The following is an 18,535-nucleotide window of genomic DNA, read 5'->3' on the forward strand; positions in this document are numbered from 1 at the left end:
ACTTCAAAGGAGAGACTTCTTTGCTGAAAATGGTTGAAGAAATTTCTTCTCCAAGTAAGATCAAATCTCCCTTGCAGTTATAAATCCAATAATTTCTCTTGAAATTGCATCATCAAAAGTTGCATTGAGACATGACGTTACAAATCTCTTTTTCTTGCGCCATTAAGTAAACAACGAGTTCAAAACTTTCACATTATCAAGAGTTACAAATCTTACCGGACATTCACCAGTATCATCGATTAAATCCTCAAGATCTGTAGTTATTAAAAATGATTCCAATTGATTTTTCCAAATCAAGTAGTTTGAACCAGCTTCTTTAAGCTCGACAAACACAAAACTGGTAATATTTTGAAAAGGTAATGCAGAAGAAGTTGATATTCTTGATATGAAATTATCAAGATCTGAAATATGAACTCAGAAAATGTCTATCTGAAATGAAGAATTAATTAAGAAAAATAACAGAAAAACAAGATTTGAAGCACAAAATTAGGGATACTCCAATAAATGAAGTAAAATTATAGTGATGTTGAGATATAAACTTGATTGGTAGTAGAAATTTTAAGAAATAATACGGATTTATAGTTGATTATTTAAAACTAATAGTTGCAGCGAAGATTTTGAGTGATTTTTGGATCGAAAAATTGAATAGAAGAATCAGAATCTTCCTTGATTATCTGATACCACGATACATTTTCAGAACAATAATATGATCTTTTACTAAGAGATTCTTGATAAATAAAAGATGAGAGTATTTATCCAGGAATCATTATAAGAAATATAGCATAATTGGACAAATACTGTTATAACATAAGTAACATTCTCTCAGACACGAATAGTGTGATTAACACACTCACATACACATGTGTCACACACACTTACAAAGACTATGCCTCACAGCTCTAGTATGGATTTTGTACAAGTTTTGTTATTGGGTTCATATATGTTAAAGAAAGTTAGCAATTTGTTACCTTCTCTGTATGGAAAGACAAGCCACGGTGCTGCCTTTGGCACCGGTGGAATACAAGGTTGACTTCTCTTACATGTTGTTGATGCTTCAACTGAACTCGTGTCCATTGCAAGAAATCTAGAGGGAGCTCGAGGAATTGACGCTGAAACTATTCTCAGGATGTCTTATATTTATATAGCGGAGTTTTGGAGGTTTGAGGTTTCCTTTTCGAACTATATATACTTTAAGGTCAGTCTCCTGTTTTTAACTAGTTTTTACCGAGGATTCAGATTCCTTCTTATGGGACGGAAATGATAAAGGAACCGAGGGATTATCCTTATTCATGTCCCACGTGAAACAGTAAAAAATTTGGACTCCACCCTTTAACAACCCCACGCTTTCTCCTGTTGGGCCCCACCAGAAACCTGTTTTTGGCTGGATAATCCCCGGAAATGATTTACATCCCACGAGTTATACCGGGAGACACATGGGGTGGAACCCACACTAAACCCATCCCTGCTAAATCACCGGGTCAGGGGCATCGCGTCCCACACCCTATGTGTCTCTCGGTACAATTTGCGGGATTCAACCCGCGGGATTCAACCCGCGGGATGTGTAGCATTTCCGGGACAATCCCTTGGTGGTTGTATCACTCCCCCTCATTGGCTATATTTTTTTTTTGACTGTTACTAGTATTTATTAAGATGCGAACGAAACAAAAAATGTAGAAACGGAACACAGAAAGATAAAAATCAAAGACTGTGAAAACTTCTCGACAAAGAAGAAACTGAAGGGTAATTTTTCTTTTCCTTTTAACACTTTAATTATTGGTAGTGGGTAAATCTTCGCCGTGCTTGAGGTAAGATAAGATGAATGACAACCTTTCGTGGCAAATTGAGAGGCCATCTTAACGATAAGGTAATAGAAGGAATGCCTATTAATTCTTCAGACTCGCAAAAGAAAGAAAAACCAAGTAGAGTGAAAAGAAAGAAAAGAAATGGCTTCTTCAATGATTTCCTCTGCCGCAGTCGCCTCCGTAAGGAGCTCCGCTCCCGCTCAAGCTAGCATGGTTGCACCATTCAGTGGTTTGAAATCCGTTTCTGCGTTCCCTGTTACACGCAAATCAGCCGACATCACCTCCATCTCCAGCAACGGTGGAAGAGTTAACTGCATGCAGGTATCCTTTATCATGACTCAAAATAGCACTCAGATTTATGATTCTCATATTAGCCAGATTGCTGATAATGTCTTCTGAATTTGTACAAATGCAGGTATGGCCACCAACTGGTTTGAAGAAGTTTGAGACCCTCTCATACCTTCCCCCATTGACCGTCGAGCAACTATCAAAGGAAGTCGATTACCTTCTCCGTAATGGATGGGTTCCCTGTTTGGAATTCGACGCCAGAGGATTCGTCTACAGAGAACATGGTAACACCCCTGGTTACTACGATGGTCGTTACTGGACAATGTGGAAATTGCCCATGTTCGGTTGTACCGACGCTTCCCAGGTTGTCAAGGAGCTAGAGGAGGCCAAGGCTGCATACCCAGACTCTTTCATCAGAATCATCGGATTCGACAACGTGCGTCAAGTACAATGTGTTAGTTTCATCGCATACAAGCCCGAGAGCACTAGCTACTAAAAACCTGTGATGCATTAGGTGTCCTTTTTTTATCAATTTCTTCCCTGTTGGTTTGTACTTTTGGAGCTGGTCGCTAATTAATTGAAGTCGAACACCCTAACTGTACCGACTCTTCATAATACGATACAGGCAACCAATTAATGAGCTCAAAAATCACTTATTAAGAGTGTAAGTTCTACAATAAATACTACTACATATTCTTGTATGCTCATTTTGCTTCTCAATTACGGATACATTTAGGCCCAAAGACTATCTGACCACGCTCAGGGCTGGGCAATAAGTAAGACGAGACTGCCGCTTAATGTGGAATCCCTTGGATGATTTCTCTGCTATAAATCTTCCACTTTCATTTATCTTTCTGAATAGTTATTGTTTATAGGTATCCCTCTTATTGGTATTGAACTATTCCTCTCTACAATTAGCTTACCTTCAAAAGACATTAGGTTTCTTTATATAGTTATATAATATCAATCATTGCATCAAAAAAAAATATTATATCAATCAAAGACAAAAACATACTTGCTAAGATTTTTTTTTTTTTTCAAGGAATACTTGCTAAGATCAAGAAATAGCTTTAGCTAGGGTACAAGTGCAAGATACTTCGCAGTAACATAATTAAAAAGACTGCATGACCTAACCAACACCGTATTATCAACAGAAGAAAGATATCAGTTCATCCTATTACAAGTACAATAAGGGAGGGAATATTTACTAGTTATAACATGGAAGTCCAGTTCAGGATAACCTGTACAGTTCATGACAGCTTACTCTTTCGAGATTTTTTGTGTATATTCTAGGTTGCCTCCACAGCAGTTTGACTCGGTAAGTACCACTAGCATCTTTCAAAGATTTTGTAGAGCTTCTCCAATGAAGCCACCTTGAAACAAAGTGAAGTAGATCATTTTCAAATTAGCACGAAGCTTAACAAAAAGAACACCATTTCCATTGGACTACAGAAAATAGTTAGGATTTCTGTTTGCAAAACCCGAACTAATTTTGTTAGAGATGATCAAATCATTGCGTATTCTTGATTATCCCAGACGCAAGTATGCATACTAAAAAGGACTCCGTACTATCAACTCATCCTCTTCAAGCACGACAAAGATTACCCACAAGCTATATTAGATGTATGAATTTGTTTTCAACTAGTAAAAAGAAACAAAGCAGCTGTTTGGAAAAACCAGTTGTGAAGAAGAATGCAAAACCAGACTCGTGGTATTTACAATATCATAAATTCAGGTCAAGGGACAATAAAGAAGTACCTGAACAAATGTTCCATTGGTAGCCATCAACTTCGGGGGCTTCAGAAATAGTCTTAGGGAAGGGAACAAGACATGTTGGATGGACCATTCTCGTTGAGCCCATGCAGTCTCAGCTTCTGATATCAATTCAAGATCAAGGTTGTCCTCTGCAACATTAGAAAAGAAAACCAGAAATAAAATACTGTCAGATTTTAAACATTCAGGATCAAACTCATTTCTTGACAATGTCATGTTCTGAAAACATCCTCATTTCCAACCACTGTCAATAAATTGTTGATTCGAATTCAGGAAGCTAGGGTTTGAAGTGAAAGACATACATATGTGTAGGGTTAAGAAACTTTTCAAACAACTTTTTGTGCAGTTCAAATTTTTGCCATATCTAATTTTCTCTAATGACAATGGAGATCAACCTGACAATGAAACCAGTTTCTAAACACAGCTGTTTGATCAACACAATGTCCCTTGAGGCAGGTGGTACCATGGCGTAGAAAACCTGACGTGTAATTGAATTCCCTCTTGGAGATGATCCAACAGCTGAAATTTTACGAGGATGTCTTTACAGAGTTGGGCTATCTGATCATGCAGTTGGCCACCTAACAACATGCATTCTAAGCTCATGTGAGGGTAGAAGATTTTCACACCAATGTTATTAGTTAAGAGGGCCACTTCGACCATTTGCATCTTACCCCAGCAGTTGTTAATTGACAAAAACAAAGGCACATGAACAGGGTCTTGTGATGATACTTTTACCAAAAATTACTAAGAAATTCCTATTTAAAGAATTTTGCGCCAGTGCACAAGTATTTATACCTGATTCTCTGGGATCATTTACATTCTCTTCACCATTGCCAGTCTGTGTCCTGTTCTTGTAAAATTGCCGCCCCTCCCCAGATGGGTTGGGCAGGAGAGGAGGATGCAAAGCATAGAAGTTTGCTAGAGAGGCTGAAATTGCTTGCATACAATTTTGTTCATCTTCCCAATCCACCTACAACAGATTCACAAACTATTATTCAAAGAGTTCCAAAAAGATCTCAGTTGAAACAACAACAAAAAAATTGGGTCATAATCCAACATAGTATTATATACTCCCTCCGTTAAAAAAAAAAAAAAGAGATACTATCACTTATTCAATTTGGCCTATTTTTAGGCTAAAATGAAAAAGTGATAGTATCTCTTTTCTAAAATCGGAGGTAGTATATGTTTTAGCCATAATATGAATCTGCTTTGACCTTCTAGCCCTTAAGCTACTCTAATGTATTAGTTCCACCCAAGCTTCATCCTGGTGTCATGGATAGATGACCCAGGTTAGGGTTCATAAACAGTGACAATTGCCCTATGAAGACTCGCTTTTGCTACGGCTCAGGTTGGTATCCTTAACCAAGGGTCACTAAACTACAGTACTGATCTGAGCATGAAAAGGATTATATGTTTCTCTCTGCTATCAGGAGAACCTTGGCTTAAAGGGTGACTTAAACTAATGGTGAACCTTCAGATGACCTGGTAATAAGAAATTTTATTCAGAGGTTGATTTTAATAGAGAAATTACTGGCAGGCGGTCATATAACTGTTGTTTTCTCTTTTATCCAAAAAAAGAATAATAACTGCTAACCTATTTGAAAGTTAATGTTTGGGACTGTGGCTCTGTAGTCAGTCTATCAGACTATCACAAGTGGACCGTACACCATCATAAACGTCGTTGAAGCTTGAAAGGTTAAAAATTAATAATGAATCATTATAGCAAATGAATAGTATGTATTACCCTAATGAGAACAAAGTGTTACCAGGACCTACATCATTGCCCAATGACAACACAAATTCTGGAAGATGATCCATGCTAGGTGTGTATTGATCCAGTATAACAGGAAGCCTAGATAAGTTCCCTCGTTGATCGATGAGAATGCCAAAATAATCCTGCAACATCTCAATTTTTTGCTTCAGCAGCTCAACATTCATCTGGTAGAAGATTCAAGAAACAGCCATATATGAGTAATAAGCAAAATTAAACCATATACCTTATCAATTGCGAAGATAATAAATCCTTGGACTCGTAATAAATTTTTTGTAGCATAGTATGTCCTGATATCTGTTACTAAACTAAATGGAGCCAACCACAAGTCAGTTTTAGGCAGTATTTTAAGCTTAAAAATAGGAGATTGTCGCATAGTTGACTTTGTGGTCGTTAAGTACCCCTAAAGCATCTGTACCTTCATAAACAAGAGTTAACAAGCAGCAACACACATGGCTACTATGATTGCATCAAAGTCAGCAGCTCAGCAAATCTAACAAAGAATTCATATGGCAAGACAGACACGTGAATGGACATGATGAGCTAATCTAAAGTTCTTATAACCCTCACCGACATCAACATATAATGGAAAGATATTGACGGCATCATTAAAGCAAGCAACTCAAACTTAAAGTACTATATATTACTTCTGCTATCTTCTGCTTCATCACTTCATCAGTTTTGGATTCCATATCTTCTTCTTTCAATGCAATCATCATTAATTCTGAAAGGGGGGCGGGCTCACTAAGTTGAATAGCATTGAAATGGGCGAATCGACGTAGAACTTGCTGATACATGAGCTCTTTGCTGTGCAAATGTATAGCACAACCAACACAAAATAGTTAATTAATTTCTGAGTAATTAAGAGGATAACAAGGCCAAAGAGGAGATGCAGCGCAGACATGTTATTAGATTACAAGTTGTTAGCTTTGCTCGTGGAAATAGTTTAACACATCAAAATAGATAAGCAGACAGAAAAGAAACACTAGTTTATTAACTTGTTTGAATTTCTTAGAAAAGAAAAATCAGTAAACATTCCTTAATAGTGGAGCAGTGATTAATAAAAATTAACCTCAAATTCACTACATTAACAAGATACAGGTGGGTGTTGTGTTGAAGCAAAGCCAGGACATTATCTGCCATTCCAACATATGTCGATTGCTTGACGATGTCCAGCAAACCTGGAATTATGCAAAAGAAGAACTAACATAAACACCATGAACTAGTTTAACCAATCAAATTCCAAGAAAATAAGTAACTCACCAGAATGACAGTTATTATCAACCTCGCTTAAGAGCTGCTGGACGCTAGTCAGATCTGCAGTTTCCCTAGGATTTCTTCTATGCCTCACTGCAGAGCTACAAAAAGAGTGCAGCTATATAAACAAAGTTGCTCGGGTCATAATAATACACGAGAAAATGTGAGGCACGATTTCCATGACACCAAGGAATGCCACGCCAACATAGTTACCTTTAAACTCCATTCTATTTGATCCCCAAAAAAGAATATATACAAATCCGAGGCTGGTTGTGAAATTTCAGGCGAAGTGCCAGGAATATGAATTTAAGCAAAAGAGCCAGGTATGATGTAGTACCGTATTGTGTTCAAGCCAGATTTCCGTTCATGCTGACTCAGAGGTGCATCTTGCAAGTAGGCATGCATTCTTCCAACAGGATCCGTAATATCAGTACGGACCATTTTATGCTCTGGAACTTTTTCCTGTTTAGAGGCTACGAGAAAAAAAAATTACGGCATTACACAACCAAGGATACGGTAAAAATACAATAGCACTACAAAAGACAAACTGAATCCCTAAGAAGCAGAGACTAGCTAAAATTTTGATTGACAGCAAACTCCAACATACCAGAGGGTGATTGATAATTGGCTTCCTTGCTTGAGCTCAGAGGAACAGATTGAGAAGGTTCTGCAGTCTATCTTGTGCATGAAAGAAACAATTGAGACTAAAGGATTAGACACACCGAAACGAAAAAATTGATACAGCACTGGTTCATATGCAACTTTGATTTTGGCATTTTTGTACAATACGCCTCCGTATTTCGAAATTCCAAATGCTAACGCTTGTTTCACGATAAAATTTTATCAACACTAATTGCAGCATAACAATTTTCCGTGTAATTAAGCTAAGTTATGTGATACAGTTTCACTAAAGTATACCTGTGTGTGAAATGTCCTTGCTGAATTAGTGTTCCTTATTTTTGATTCCACTGCCATTTGTATTTTCTCAATAATCGTTTCCTGGTTCAAAAGGCTTACCTGCAAGAAAAAAAAAATGCATCACCAAACAATTCACAATTGAATCAGTTTTAATCACAACATCTATTGCAACCCACAGCTTCATCGTTTCTGTAATACTATCACTGAAGAAGCAGGGAATAATTGACAAAAGGAGCGTCAAAAGGAAAGGCATGACTGTGCCCCCGGGTTTTGTTTCTCTTATATAGCACATGTAAGAGCATAATCGACAAAGATCTAGCCTGTACATGTCATTACCTCTCTCTTTGTTGGATGAATATTAATATCCACATGCTCAGGAGGCAGTACAATTGACATATATATGAACGGTTTAGATGCCTTTGGCAGGGTTGCAGCATAAACAACTTCAATTGCTCTCTTCAAGGAAGTGCAATCAACCAACCTATCTGAAATGGGAATGGTTAGAGGAATCTAAATGAAATGAAAGACAAACATAGAAATCTAAACATTTTTTCCTGATTTTTTTCAAGTATCAAAATTCTGCAAACCAAGGAGAAGCAAAGTTTTCGATAGAACTAACTTTCAATGCATATCCCTCAAATTTGGGAGCTATACTAACAGGCTACATCTACCCGTTTAGATTGCTCGGTATATCACTTTTGGGTTTCTAGTTAAGTGAAAACCAGGACTATAAAAGATTAAAGACGTCATCAACTATGAGTACATTCTGTTACAGTGTGTAGAACCAACCATTTATAAAAAGCACCATAGTAATTTTCTTGGCGCTGTAATTTGAATTTGAGATGTAACCATGCATCTTGAAAACTGAGCCAGACTGATCATCATCCGAAGCCGTAACTTCCATGAGATTATGGGCAACTGAGACACCGTAGATCGATCTGATTGCATCAAGTCTTGATGGTGTAGCCACCGTGTGAACATCAGCTCTGGTAGCACCATGCTAAAACAGAAAACAAAACAAAAAATTAACAAGCATAAACAAGGATAGTTTTCTTGACATGACTTACTTCTCAAAGAAAACCATACGTTTGAAGTGTTGCGAGAGTCGAGACAAACCTTTCTACATGAGAAGCTCACATTAGTGTGATGTACTCCAAACCTACAAATTAGGTCCACTATCTTAGCATAATCATCAGCAGAGTTCTGAAGTGTCTTCCTTCGAGCCGTCATATTGTAAAAGAGATTTTCAATCTGAAAACAAAATAAGTAAATAACTAATCGTATACGGAATCAACAGACATGTTATCACATGGTAGCGACATGCTTTAATGTTTACCATCATTTGAGTTCCTTTCACAGCAGCACAAGGCTTAGGTTCACTCTCCATGACACCATCTTTATAAGAAACCCTGCGAAAACAAAATTCCTAAATTAGAGTTGTCCAGGACACCATGTTCTCCATCTTCCAAAACACCTCACTTATATCACCCTACATTTAGTAAAGAGCTATCACATCTTCTAAGTTTTTCCTATCAGAAAACTACCAATCCAAATCAATGTAACCATGCAATTGTTCTTTGTGGTTTTAGTAACATCAGCAAATTTGACCACAAATAAAGGCGCCTACTGTACTTAACAGCTGAAAATACACGGTAATCTAAGATTCTAGAAATAGTGTGACTTGATTTCACACAGTTCATCAAATATAGGTTTCATTGTCATTCAATTCTACTTACTGGCAATACCACCCCGAAAATTAAATTAAAAACCTAAACCAATAAATGAACAAAATAAGAAGCAATTTCAGTATATGTATGAGTTATCATTACCTATAACCATGTAATTGACCACTGGTGATGGTAGTAACTGTAACATGAGCAACATAAGTCATACTAGCTAATGCTTCACCTCTAAACCCCATTGATTTTATACTCTGCAAGTCTTCAAAAACAGATAGTTTCGATGTTGTGTGTCTTTCACACAGAATTGGCAAGTCTTCATACTAAACACAATCACAAAAAAAAAAAAAAACAGGAAATTGAAAAAACATCAAACATTTTTAGAAATTTAACAAAAATAAGGGATGATTATTTTTATTTTTTTTAAATGCTTTTACTTACGCGGATACCATGGCCATCATCAGAGACTTGGATAAGCTTGAGTCCACCATCTTTGACAACAACATTGATGAAAGTTGAAGAAGCGTCAAGACTGTTCTCGACGAGCTCTTTAACAGCGGAAACGGGGCGTTGTATGACCTCACCAGCTGCGATTCTGTTAACTACTGATTCTTCGAGTCTGTGGATCTTTGGTGGTTCTTTTGTGTGGGTCATTAGGGTTTGTTCATGTTCTTCTTCGATTTCCATTTTTTGGTGAAGCTAGAGAGAAAAGGAGATGAGAGAGGAAGAGAGGTTTTTTGGGAGCAGAAATCGAAAAGTAGTGTTTTGTAAAGAAAAATAAGGAAATAGAGGCAAAAAAGACTAGAAAATGACGAAAAAAATAAAAATAAACGTCGACAGCAGGGATCGAACCTGCGCGGGCGAAGCCCAACAGATTTCAAGTCTGTCTCCTTAACCACTCGGACATATCGACATTTTTGATTGACAGTTTGAAAATATCATCCTAGTGCAATGCGCAGTTTGCTAAACCCGGCCGATAATCATGTACAATTTTTTCTTTGTGCGGTTCTAGCAATTTTGCCAAGCAATAAACCACAGATTTCTCGGGCAACCTTTCTCCGAAGAGAAGTGAAACTTTTCAAATGAGATTTATACTTTGTCTCGGACATCGGATCTACTATCATCTCTTCTGTTCGTTTTTTCTAAGTTGGTTTACTAAGATACTCATCTTCAACCTTCCCACAAGCAGTGAGTTTTTGTGGTTTTGGCCTCCAGATATGACGCATGTAAGCTAGCTAATTTTATGGCATTTATTAGTGTTTTATATTTATTTGTTGCTATAATTTTTGGAGTTTGATCGTTATGGTAAATTTCCTTTAAGGTTTTCAACATCCAAATAAAACTCACATCATTCTCTGGATCTATAAAATCCCATGTCACCGTTAAATATTTTTTATCTGAAATGTAGCAAGCGATGTTTAACAACGACATGTTGTACTTGTTTGTCTTGTAAATACAATCTATTAACAAAACTTGATGAAAGGATTGATACAATTTGATCATCTAACCACTTGTGTAGTTGCGCCCCGACTACGATATGGTTGGGCCACATCAAACAAGTATGTGGCCCCTCTTATTTTCTTGACACGTATTAGAAAATTAGTTTTAAAGTAAAAAAGTATCCTACTTTTTGTCATATAAAACACATAAAACTACTTTTAACTACTTATCCTTAAAAACTTGCCCCCTCTAAATCTCCCTAAAAAGCAGAAAACTGAAGGTTTCTAATACGTGTCAAGAAAATAACAGGGGTCACATACTTGTTTGATGTGGCCCGACCACATCGTAGCCGCTCTGGTGTAGTTGTCTGTTAACCACCGTTAAATATTTTTTTGAATGCACCGAGAAAATGCGGGTCACATTTTCGCTCACTACCTGCTTCCTCATTGTGTACTTGTGTTGCTCGGCTAATCATTCTACCATCCCATGTAGTCCTTATGATGGATGCTCTTGACGCGTAAGTTTTCCTCAAAACAGACAAGATATTCTCATCCTTCTCCTTAATATTCCTAAGGATATTACTTGGTTTACTTGCCTTCGTCGATTTTACCATTGTAAATTGATGTGGTTTTAACCCACAGATAACAGAGTGTCTAATAAGAGATTTTGTATCATCGTGATGATGACAGCCATTCATCACTTAAAGAAGCTTATATACATCATTGGCTCTATATACTACAATCTTAAATGGGCATTCATGCTTCTTTGTTTGAGTTTTGTAAACCCTCGACGTTTTTTTAACAATGCGGTGGATCCTTTGCCCTGTGACTTTCAATATTTCCACTTCCCTCGCAAAAAATTCTGAAACGATTATTCCTAGAATGACGGCCGAAAGTAATTCCCATTTGATTTCTATGCTTTTTCCACCAACCATTACTTGACCTCGTCCTTCTCTTCACTTTCTAAATCAGTGCAATATTAGGAAGAAAATCAGTTCCCAGCTGAGCCATGGGTTTAGGTTGATCGCCGCCGAGCACTTAAAAAATCTACAATATATATATATATATATATATATATATTAGTCCATCACAATTGGTGGATAAGGATTAATCGTGCCGACCAATTACCAATAATTGACATTTAAGTACATTAACATCAGGCTACTCCTTCTAGGCTGAAGTTTTATGAAAAAAATCATCAAGTGTACAGATGGGTACACGTGAGGTGCCTTGTGTGAGCAGTTTTAATGGTCCCTTTTTCAACTATAATCGGCGTATAAAGCAACATACATCCCAATTGTACACTTGGTGCATTTTTGGTAAAATCTCTAAGTGCTACAATAGGTGGGTATGATAGTCCATAACATCCTATTATTTCACCTACCAATCCTGCAAAATATGAACAAAAATCAGATGGTATAGTGTGATTGTGGTTCATAATATGTTGGGATAATAGGGAACTGGCATATATAATGTTATCGCATTCACCGATTCTGAGTGACAGGCCAAAAAAAGAATGCAAATTTTGAATTTTCTTTATATATTTGGGAACTATAAGATACAAATACATGTTTAGAGGTCCTTAAAAGATAGAACGCATACTTGACGATTAAAAGTATTATGATATTCATTTTCCATGTATGATCTTTTATTTGCTTTAATAAAATCATCAATTATGCTTTGGTTTACATGTTCTTGTTCGTCCAAAAAATAACCAACATCAATATGAATGAAATCATGATAATTTAATTGGAGACTCTTAGATGCACCCACTTTTTCATCACTGGTAAAATCTTGTTTGTCACTATAAAGTTTCATCTTTGCTACCAAAATCACAAAATTCTAGTTTTTCTCCATTTTCCTTAACTTCTTCTTCTTCTTCAACCTTTAACAAAATAAAACTTACTTTAATGCTTACCACATAACACCAACTATAATCTAATTCCAAATATTGATTAATTATTAAAGCTCTAGTTACTCCCCGGGTAGGTATTTTTTGTGCAATCCATCGATAAGAGTCTCTATAGATTCGGGGAAACTGTTAGAGCATTGCTCGGTCGAACTCGTATGCGTTGCTATCTCAATCATGTTTGTCAATGTTAGTGATCAAAACTATATGTCTTGATTTCTAGTTTACTTATAACTAAGTCTCGGTCTAGGATAGTTAGGTATAGTTGAGCTTCAGACACCATGGCGATTATCTTACGAAGACGAAGAACTACTCAAGGAACTAGTGGAACTTCATCCGACCAAAAGGTATGTGGATACTTGAACTCATTTTTCACTTAAAAGTCTATATACTCTATCTCCTATTCTTGAGACAAAAGTCGTATAAGTATGATAGTTTTCATACATACACATTTGTTATTTCGAGCCGAGTTTACTCGCCTATCTTTTTCTCGAAATATGTGTTGGTAAGCTTTTTCTTTAACCATTTTTCATCTTTACCCGTGACGAAAGTCATGATGACGTTTCAATCTTGAAAATAGCTTTGATGACGATAGTCGATTCTTTTTGTCTAACGACTATTATAACATTATAGAAGAATGTTTTAATGATTGAAATGTGGAGTTCATATTACGTAACCAACTACGGATATAAGCATATATAGTGTGTTCGCACATTAGTGTATAAATCCATATGCCGGAAACCAAGTGAGTGCATATGTGTTCATGCGGTATTGGTGAAGGACACAGGTTAGGTACGCATGCTGGCGTAAGTTTTCATACCGAAAATTTCTGTTGTAGTTTGTGAAGTTTGCAAACTGAAAACCAGTCACCTTAGGTATGCGTACCCGTACGCGTACCACGGAAGTTTTCAAACCGAAAATTTCTGTTGAGTTTCCAAACTCAAGCCCGGTAGCTATGGTATACGTACCCTTACGCGTACCTAAGCTGGTTATATTTCTCAAACCAGAAGTTCATGAACTTAAACAGTAAATCAATAAGGAATGCAATCTTTGCAAATCGTGGCTATATTGTTCATGAATTCTCGATTTCGTTTCAATTGTGTCTATGTAAAGACCTAAGCAATTGAAGAACTCTTGAACTAGTTCTTATGAGTCATTTGAACTAGTTATGAGAAAGGTGAATACAGTTAATATGAAAGTGCTCATATGGCTAACCATTTGTTAACTATTTGTGAACCAACCCAATGTACACGTTTAGGTACGGTTACTCAAACCTAAATGAATACATTTCATTTGTGTGTGAGACAAGCTAAGTTTCGATCTAACGATTGAAATATATTAGCTTGGATAAGTCAGGTTTTGTCATCTACCGGTGAATATTGAATGCTTTGTTACCAAGGTAACTTAGATTGCAAACCTTGATTTGAAAACTATATAAGGGAGACGTCTAGCAACTGGAAAACTAATCCCTACACCTCCTGTGTGATACTAGTTGGTTTCGCTATAGTCGATTCTTCTTTAACCGTAGGTTTCTTCTCGAGACCCTGTTGTTTAACGACTTAAAGACTTCATTGGGATTGTGAAGCCAGACGAAACTACTTCTCTTGTAGTTAAGTGATCTGATCTTGCCATTTTCTATCGTACGATTTCAATTGAATAATTGACTTGAGATTATATCTCCGATATGGCAAGATAAAAAGAAATCACAAACATCTTCGTCTCATCGTTTGTGATTCCGCAATATCTAGTTTCGCTACCAAACGATTTAGATTATTGTGAGGTGATTGATAATACTAGGTTGTTCTTCGGGAATATAAGTCCGGTTTATCAATTAGTTCCTGTTCACCTTGATTTTTATCAAAAGACAGAACAAACTTGTAGGTTTATCTGTGGGAGACAGATTTATCTATTATCATAGACTTTTCTGTGTGATAAAGATTTGTTTATTAAAGTCTTCGACTTTGTGTCGTAGCTGAAAAAGTGGGGGTATAACAACACCTCCCAATATTTCGCTTAGTAATCTGTATGGACAAACTCGAATATACTTTCAATAGAATCAACAAGACTCAATCAATTAAAAGTATATCAATGAGTTTATATCTCTTTCTTGATTTGATTTACTCAAGCAGATCCCCGCGAGTTCTAATCAAATACAAGGAATAACTTGGAAGGTACCAAAGACCAATGTACAAGGATCAATCAACGACAATCAACAACCAAAGGCTGGATTATACTAATTGATGATCTAAACGCACAACCTGTATTATTTCAATTCTAAAGATAAAACAATATGATGCGGAAACTGAAATGACACATGCACCAGAAATTTTGTTAACGAGGAAACCGCAAATGCAGAAAAATCCTGGGACCTAGTCCAGATTGAATACACACTGTATTAAGCCGCTACAGACACTAGCCTACTCCAAGCTAACTTCAGACTGGATTATAGTTGAACCCCAATCAGTCTCACACTGATCCAAGGTACAATTGTACTCCCTACGCCTCTGATCCCAGCAGAATATTGCGCACTTGATTCCCTTAGCTGATCTCACCCACAACTAAGAGTTCCTACGACCCAAAATCGCAAACTTTAACAATAAACAAATCTGTCTCACACAGACGTCTATCAAAGGATCAATCTGTCTCCCATAGAAAAACCCTAAAGTTTTTGTTCCGTCTTTTGATAATAATCAAGGTGAACATGAACCAATTGATAATCCAGTCTTATATTCCTGAAGAACAGCCTATATTAATCAATCACCTCACAACAATCTTAATCATATGGTAGCGAAACAAGATGTTGCGGAATCACAAACGATGAGACGAAGATGTTTGTGATTACTTTTTATATCTTGCCTATCGTAGATATCAATCTCAAGTCAATCAATATGATTGTACTCGTACGATTGAAGATGCAAGATCAGATCACACAACTACGATAAAAGTAGTATCGGTCTGGCTTCACAATCCCAATGAAGTCTTCAAGTCGTTTAACCTGGTTTTAGAAGAAGAAAACCAAAGGTTAAAGGAGAACCGACTCTAGTACGCAAACTAGTATCACAAGTAAGGTGTGGGGATTAGTTTTTCAGAGTTGCTAGATGTCCCCTTATATAGTCTTTCAAATCAGGGTTTTGCATTGGTAACAAAGCAATCAATATCCACTGTTAGATGAAAACCTGATTTAGATTCAAGCTAATATTTCTCAACCGTTAGATCGAAAACTTAGCTTGTTATACACAAATGAAATGCACGCTTCTAGGTTTGTTAACCATACCCAAACGTGTACATTGTTGGTTCAACAATAGTCAACCAAAAGGTTATCAATATGAGAATTTCATATCAACCATGTTCTTCTTCACCATAACTAGTTCAAATGACTCAATTGAACTAGTTAGAGAGTTATTCAATTGCAAGGAAATCTTATGTAACTACACAAGACGCAATTGAAGCAAAGATGGTTTGATTCACTCGAGTCGGTTCATGAACTTTTATAGCCACGGTTTGCAAATAGCATTCCTTAGTCTTTTTAAGTTTAAGTTCAGAAAGCATCTTTAGATATATAACCATCTCAAGTTCGCATACTAGGTTCGCGGACTTAAGATACCGGACAGAGTTTACAAACTCCAGCAGGAATTCTCGGGATGAGAACTTCGCCGGTTTGCGGACTGGGTTCGCATATTGAGTTCGCGGACTTAGCTTCACGCACTAGTTTGTCAACTCCAGCAGAAATTCTCGGGTTTGAGAACTTCGGCAGTTCGCGGACTTGTCACTTGCCATTCTTCTGGTTCTCTTGATCAACAAAGTTCGAAAACTTTGGTTCAAGGAATAGGACTTATACATAACTGTGTTTCCACAACAATGTTTATGTCCACCATTGGTTATGTAATCTAAACTCTCATTCCAATCATTAAAACATTCTTAGAGGACGTTATATAGTTGTTACACCATTTCTCGTCAAAGCAATTTTCAAAGTGATTGAAACATATCATGACTTTCGTCACTAGGTAAAGATAAACTTGGTCGAAGTGAAAAGCTTATCAACACATATTTCGAGATATAGATAGGCGAGGTATACTCGGCTCGAAATACCAAATGTGTATAATCATAGTCTATATATATAGCATACAACTTTTTGTCTCAAAGAGTAGGAGATAGAATAGATAGACTTTTGAGTGACATATAAGTTCAAGTCTCCACATACCTTTTTGTCGAGAAGTTCCACCGGTTCCTTGAGTATATCTTCGTCTTGTATGATGAATCGCCATGGAGTCCTTGAGATCAACTACACTTACTATCCTAGTCTGAGACTTATCTATAATAGAGTAGAAATCAAGACTTATAGTTTTGATCACTAACATTGACAAACATGCTTGAGATAGCAACGCATGCGAGTTCGACCGAGCAATGCTCTAACAGTAGCAACTCTTGGTTGTGGGTGAGATCAGCTAAAGGAATCAAGTGTGTGGTATCCTGATGGGATCAGAGACGTAAGGAGCGCAACTGTACCTTGAATCAGTGTGATATTGATTAGGGTTCCACTAGAGTCCAGGCCGAAGTTAGTTTGTAGTAGGCTAGTGTCTGTAGCGGCTTAATACAGTGCGTTGTTCAATTTGGACTAGGTCCCGGGGGTTTTATGCATTTGCGGTTTCGTCGTTAGCAAAACTTCTGGTGTCTGTGTTATTTCTATTCCGCATTATATTTTGTTATATAATTGAAATATCACTGGTTGTGCGTTGTATCGATCAATTGTGAAATCCAACCTTTGGTTGTTGATTGGAAATTGATTGGTCCTTGAATATTGGTTTTTGGTACCATCCAAGTTTATGTCTCTCTTGTATTTGATAAAGACTCTAGATTTCTATTTGCTTGAGTATAAATCAAATCGAGAGATAGAGATATTAACTCCTTGATATACTTTTTATTAAGATTGAGTCTGACTGTCTAGTTGATTCTCTTAAAAGTATATTCGATTTAGTCCATACAGATTGTTAATCGAAATATTGGGTGTGGTTGTTAGACCCCCGCTTTTTCAATTGGTATCAGAGCAGGCAAACAGGTTTAAGACCTCAAAAGTCTGTGTTTGTAGGGATCTGACTCTATGGACAGAGGTGTTATCTCTATTAACGTACCAACAGTCTTCGATGGTTTTAATTACTTATGGTAGAAAATTGCCATGCGAGCTTTTCTTCAAGCGCGTGATTTTCAATCATGGGTATATATTGTTAGTGGCTATGATGCTCCCGCAGTTGCAGTTGGTAACATTAATATTCCAAAAAATATTGACAAATACGATGCTGCTGAGATACTTGTTGCGAAGCAAAACTCCGAATGTTCGAATGCTATCATACATGCCATTGGCCCCCAAATCTTCAGCACCATGTGTCAAATTGCACTAGGTCTAAAGATGCGTGGTATATCTTAGAAACCGTATTCGAAGGAAATACCAGTGAAAAGGAAGCTAGGCTTCAAAACCTTAATTCCGATTGGGAAAACCTTCGTATGGCAGATGAAGATTCATTTGATGAGTTTAATCACAAAGTGTCTGAAATTGTTAATGAATCCTTTGCATTGGGTAAGACTATTCCTGAAAAGGACATTGTGATGGAAATTCTCAGATCACTGCCATCTAGATACGATTCTAAGAAGCATGCCATCGTTGAGGAAAATAACCTTGATATCCTCTCCAGAAATACGCTGGT

The 18,535-nt window shown here is 36.9% G+C and overlaps 2 protein-coding genes and 1 non-coding gene across 5 annotated transcripts; 1 reads left to right on the forward strand and 2 right to left on the reverse strand.

Annotated features, from left to right (window-relative positions):
- The first annotated feature begins 1,881 nt into the window (after window positions 1-1,881).
- On the forward strand, window positions 1,882-2,797 carry LOC113356086 (ribulose bisphosphate carboxylase small chain 1, chloroplastic-like). Its single transcript, XM_026599094.1, has 2 exons — window positions 1,882-2,123; window positions 2,218-2,797. The coding sequence occupies exons 1-2, from the start codon at window positions 1,944-1,946 to the stop codon at window positions 2,584-2,586; spliced, it is 549 nt and encodes a 182-aa protein (XP_026454879.1). The 5' UTR covers window positions 1,882-1,943; the 3' UTR covers window positions 2,587-2,797.
- Window positions 2,798-3,184: 387 nt separating this feature from the next.
- On the reverse strand, window positions 3,185-10,238 carry LOC113356085 (DNA mismatch repair protein MLH1-like). Of its 3 annotated transcripts, XM_026599092.1 has the most exons (16): window positions 9,930-10,238; window positions 9,639-9,811; window positions 9,146-9,218; window positions 8,926-9,060; window positions 8,599-8,809; window positions 8,146-8,294; window positions 7,810-7,908; window positions 7,499-7,565; window positions 7,229-7,364; window positions 6,898-6,992; window positions 6,707-6,815; window positions 6,282-6,441; window positions 5,640-5,801; window positions 4,659-4,833; window positions 3,849-3,994; window positions 3,185-3,463 (listed from the first exon to the last, which is right to left on the reverse strand). In XM_026599092.1, the coding sequence occupies exons 1-16, from the start codon at window positions 10,173-10,175 to the stop codon at window positions 3,419-3,421; spliced, it is 2,181 nt and encodes a 726-aa protein (XP_026454877.1). In that variant the 5' UTR covers window positions 10,176-10,238; the 3' UTR covers window positions 3,185-3,418. The 3 variants fall into 3 exon arrangements, 2 of the variants coding, with proteins under 2 accessions (XP_026454877.1, XP_026454878.1); XR_003362790.1 differs by lacking the exon at window positions 3,185-3,463 and having other exon boundaries at window positions 3,862-3,994; window positions 5,608-5,801; XM_026599093.1 differs by lacking the exons at window positions 3,185-3,463; window positions 3,849-3,994 and having other exon boundaries at window positions 4,681-4,833; window positions 5,630-5,801.
- An 81-nt stretch (window positions 10,239-10,319) lies between these two features.
- TRNAS-UGA lies at window positions 10,320-10,401 on the reverse strand. Its single transcript has one exon. It is a non-coding gene; the product is annotated as a tRNA-Ser (tRNA).
- Between the last annotated feature and the right edge of the window lie 8,134 nt (window positions 10,402-18,535).

Source organism: Papaver somniferum, chromosome 3 (assembly GCF_003573695.1).
Source record: "Papaver somniferum cultivar HN1 chromosome 3, ASM357369v1, whole genome shotgun sequence".
Classification (NCBI taxonomy): domain Eukaryota; kingdom Viridiplantae; phylum Streptophyta; class Magnoliopsida; order Ranunculales; family Papaveraceae; genus Papaver; species Papaver somniferum.

Bases quoted from the DNA above. Each gene is read 5' to 3' on its own strand.
- LOC113356085 (XM_026599092.1), bottom strand. From the start codon at position 10,175: ATGGAAATCGAAGAAGAACATGAACAAACCCTAATGACCCACACAAAA. The intron at 8,810-8,925 runs GTTTGTCTCGAC...TTTCTGTTTTAG, and splicing joins TGAGCTTCTCATGTAGAAAG to CATGGTGCTACCAGAGCTGA. The intron at 3,464-3,848 runs GTACTTCTTTAT...CTTTGTTTCAAG, and splicing joins CCAATGGAACATTTGTTCAG to GTGGCTTCATTGGAGAAGCT.
- LOC113356086 (XM_026599094.1), top strand. From the start codon at position 1,944: ATGGCTTCTTCAATGATTTCCTCTGCCGCAGTCGCCTCCGTAAGGAGC. The intron at 2,124-2,217 runs GTATCCTTTATC...GTACAAATGCAG, and splicing joins GAAGAGTTAACTGCATGCAG to GTATGGCCACCAACTGGTTT.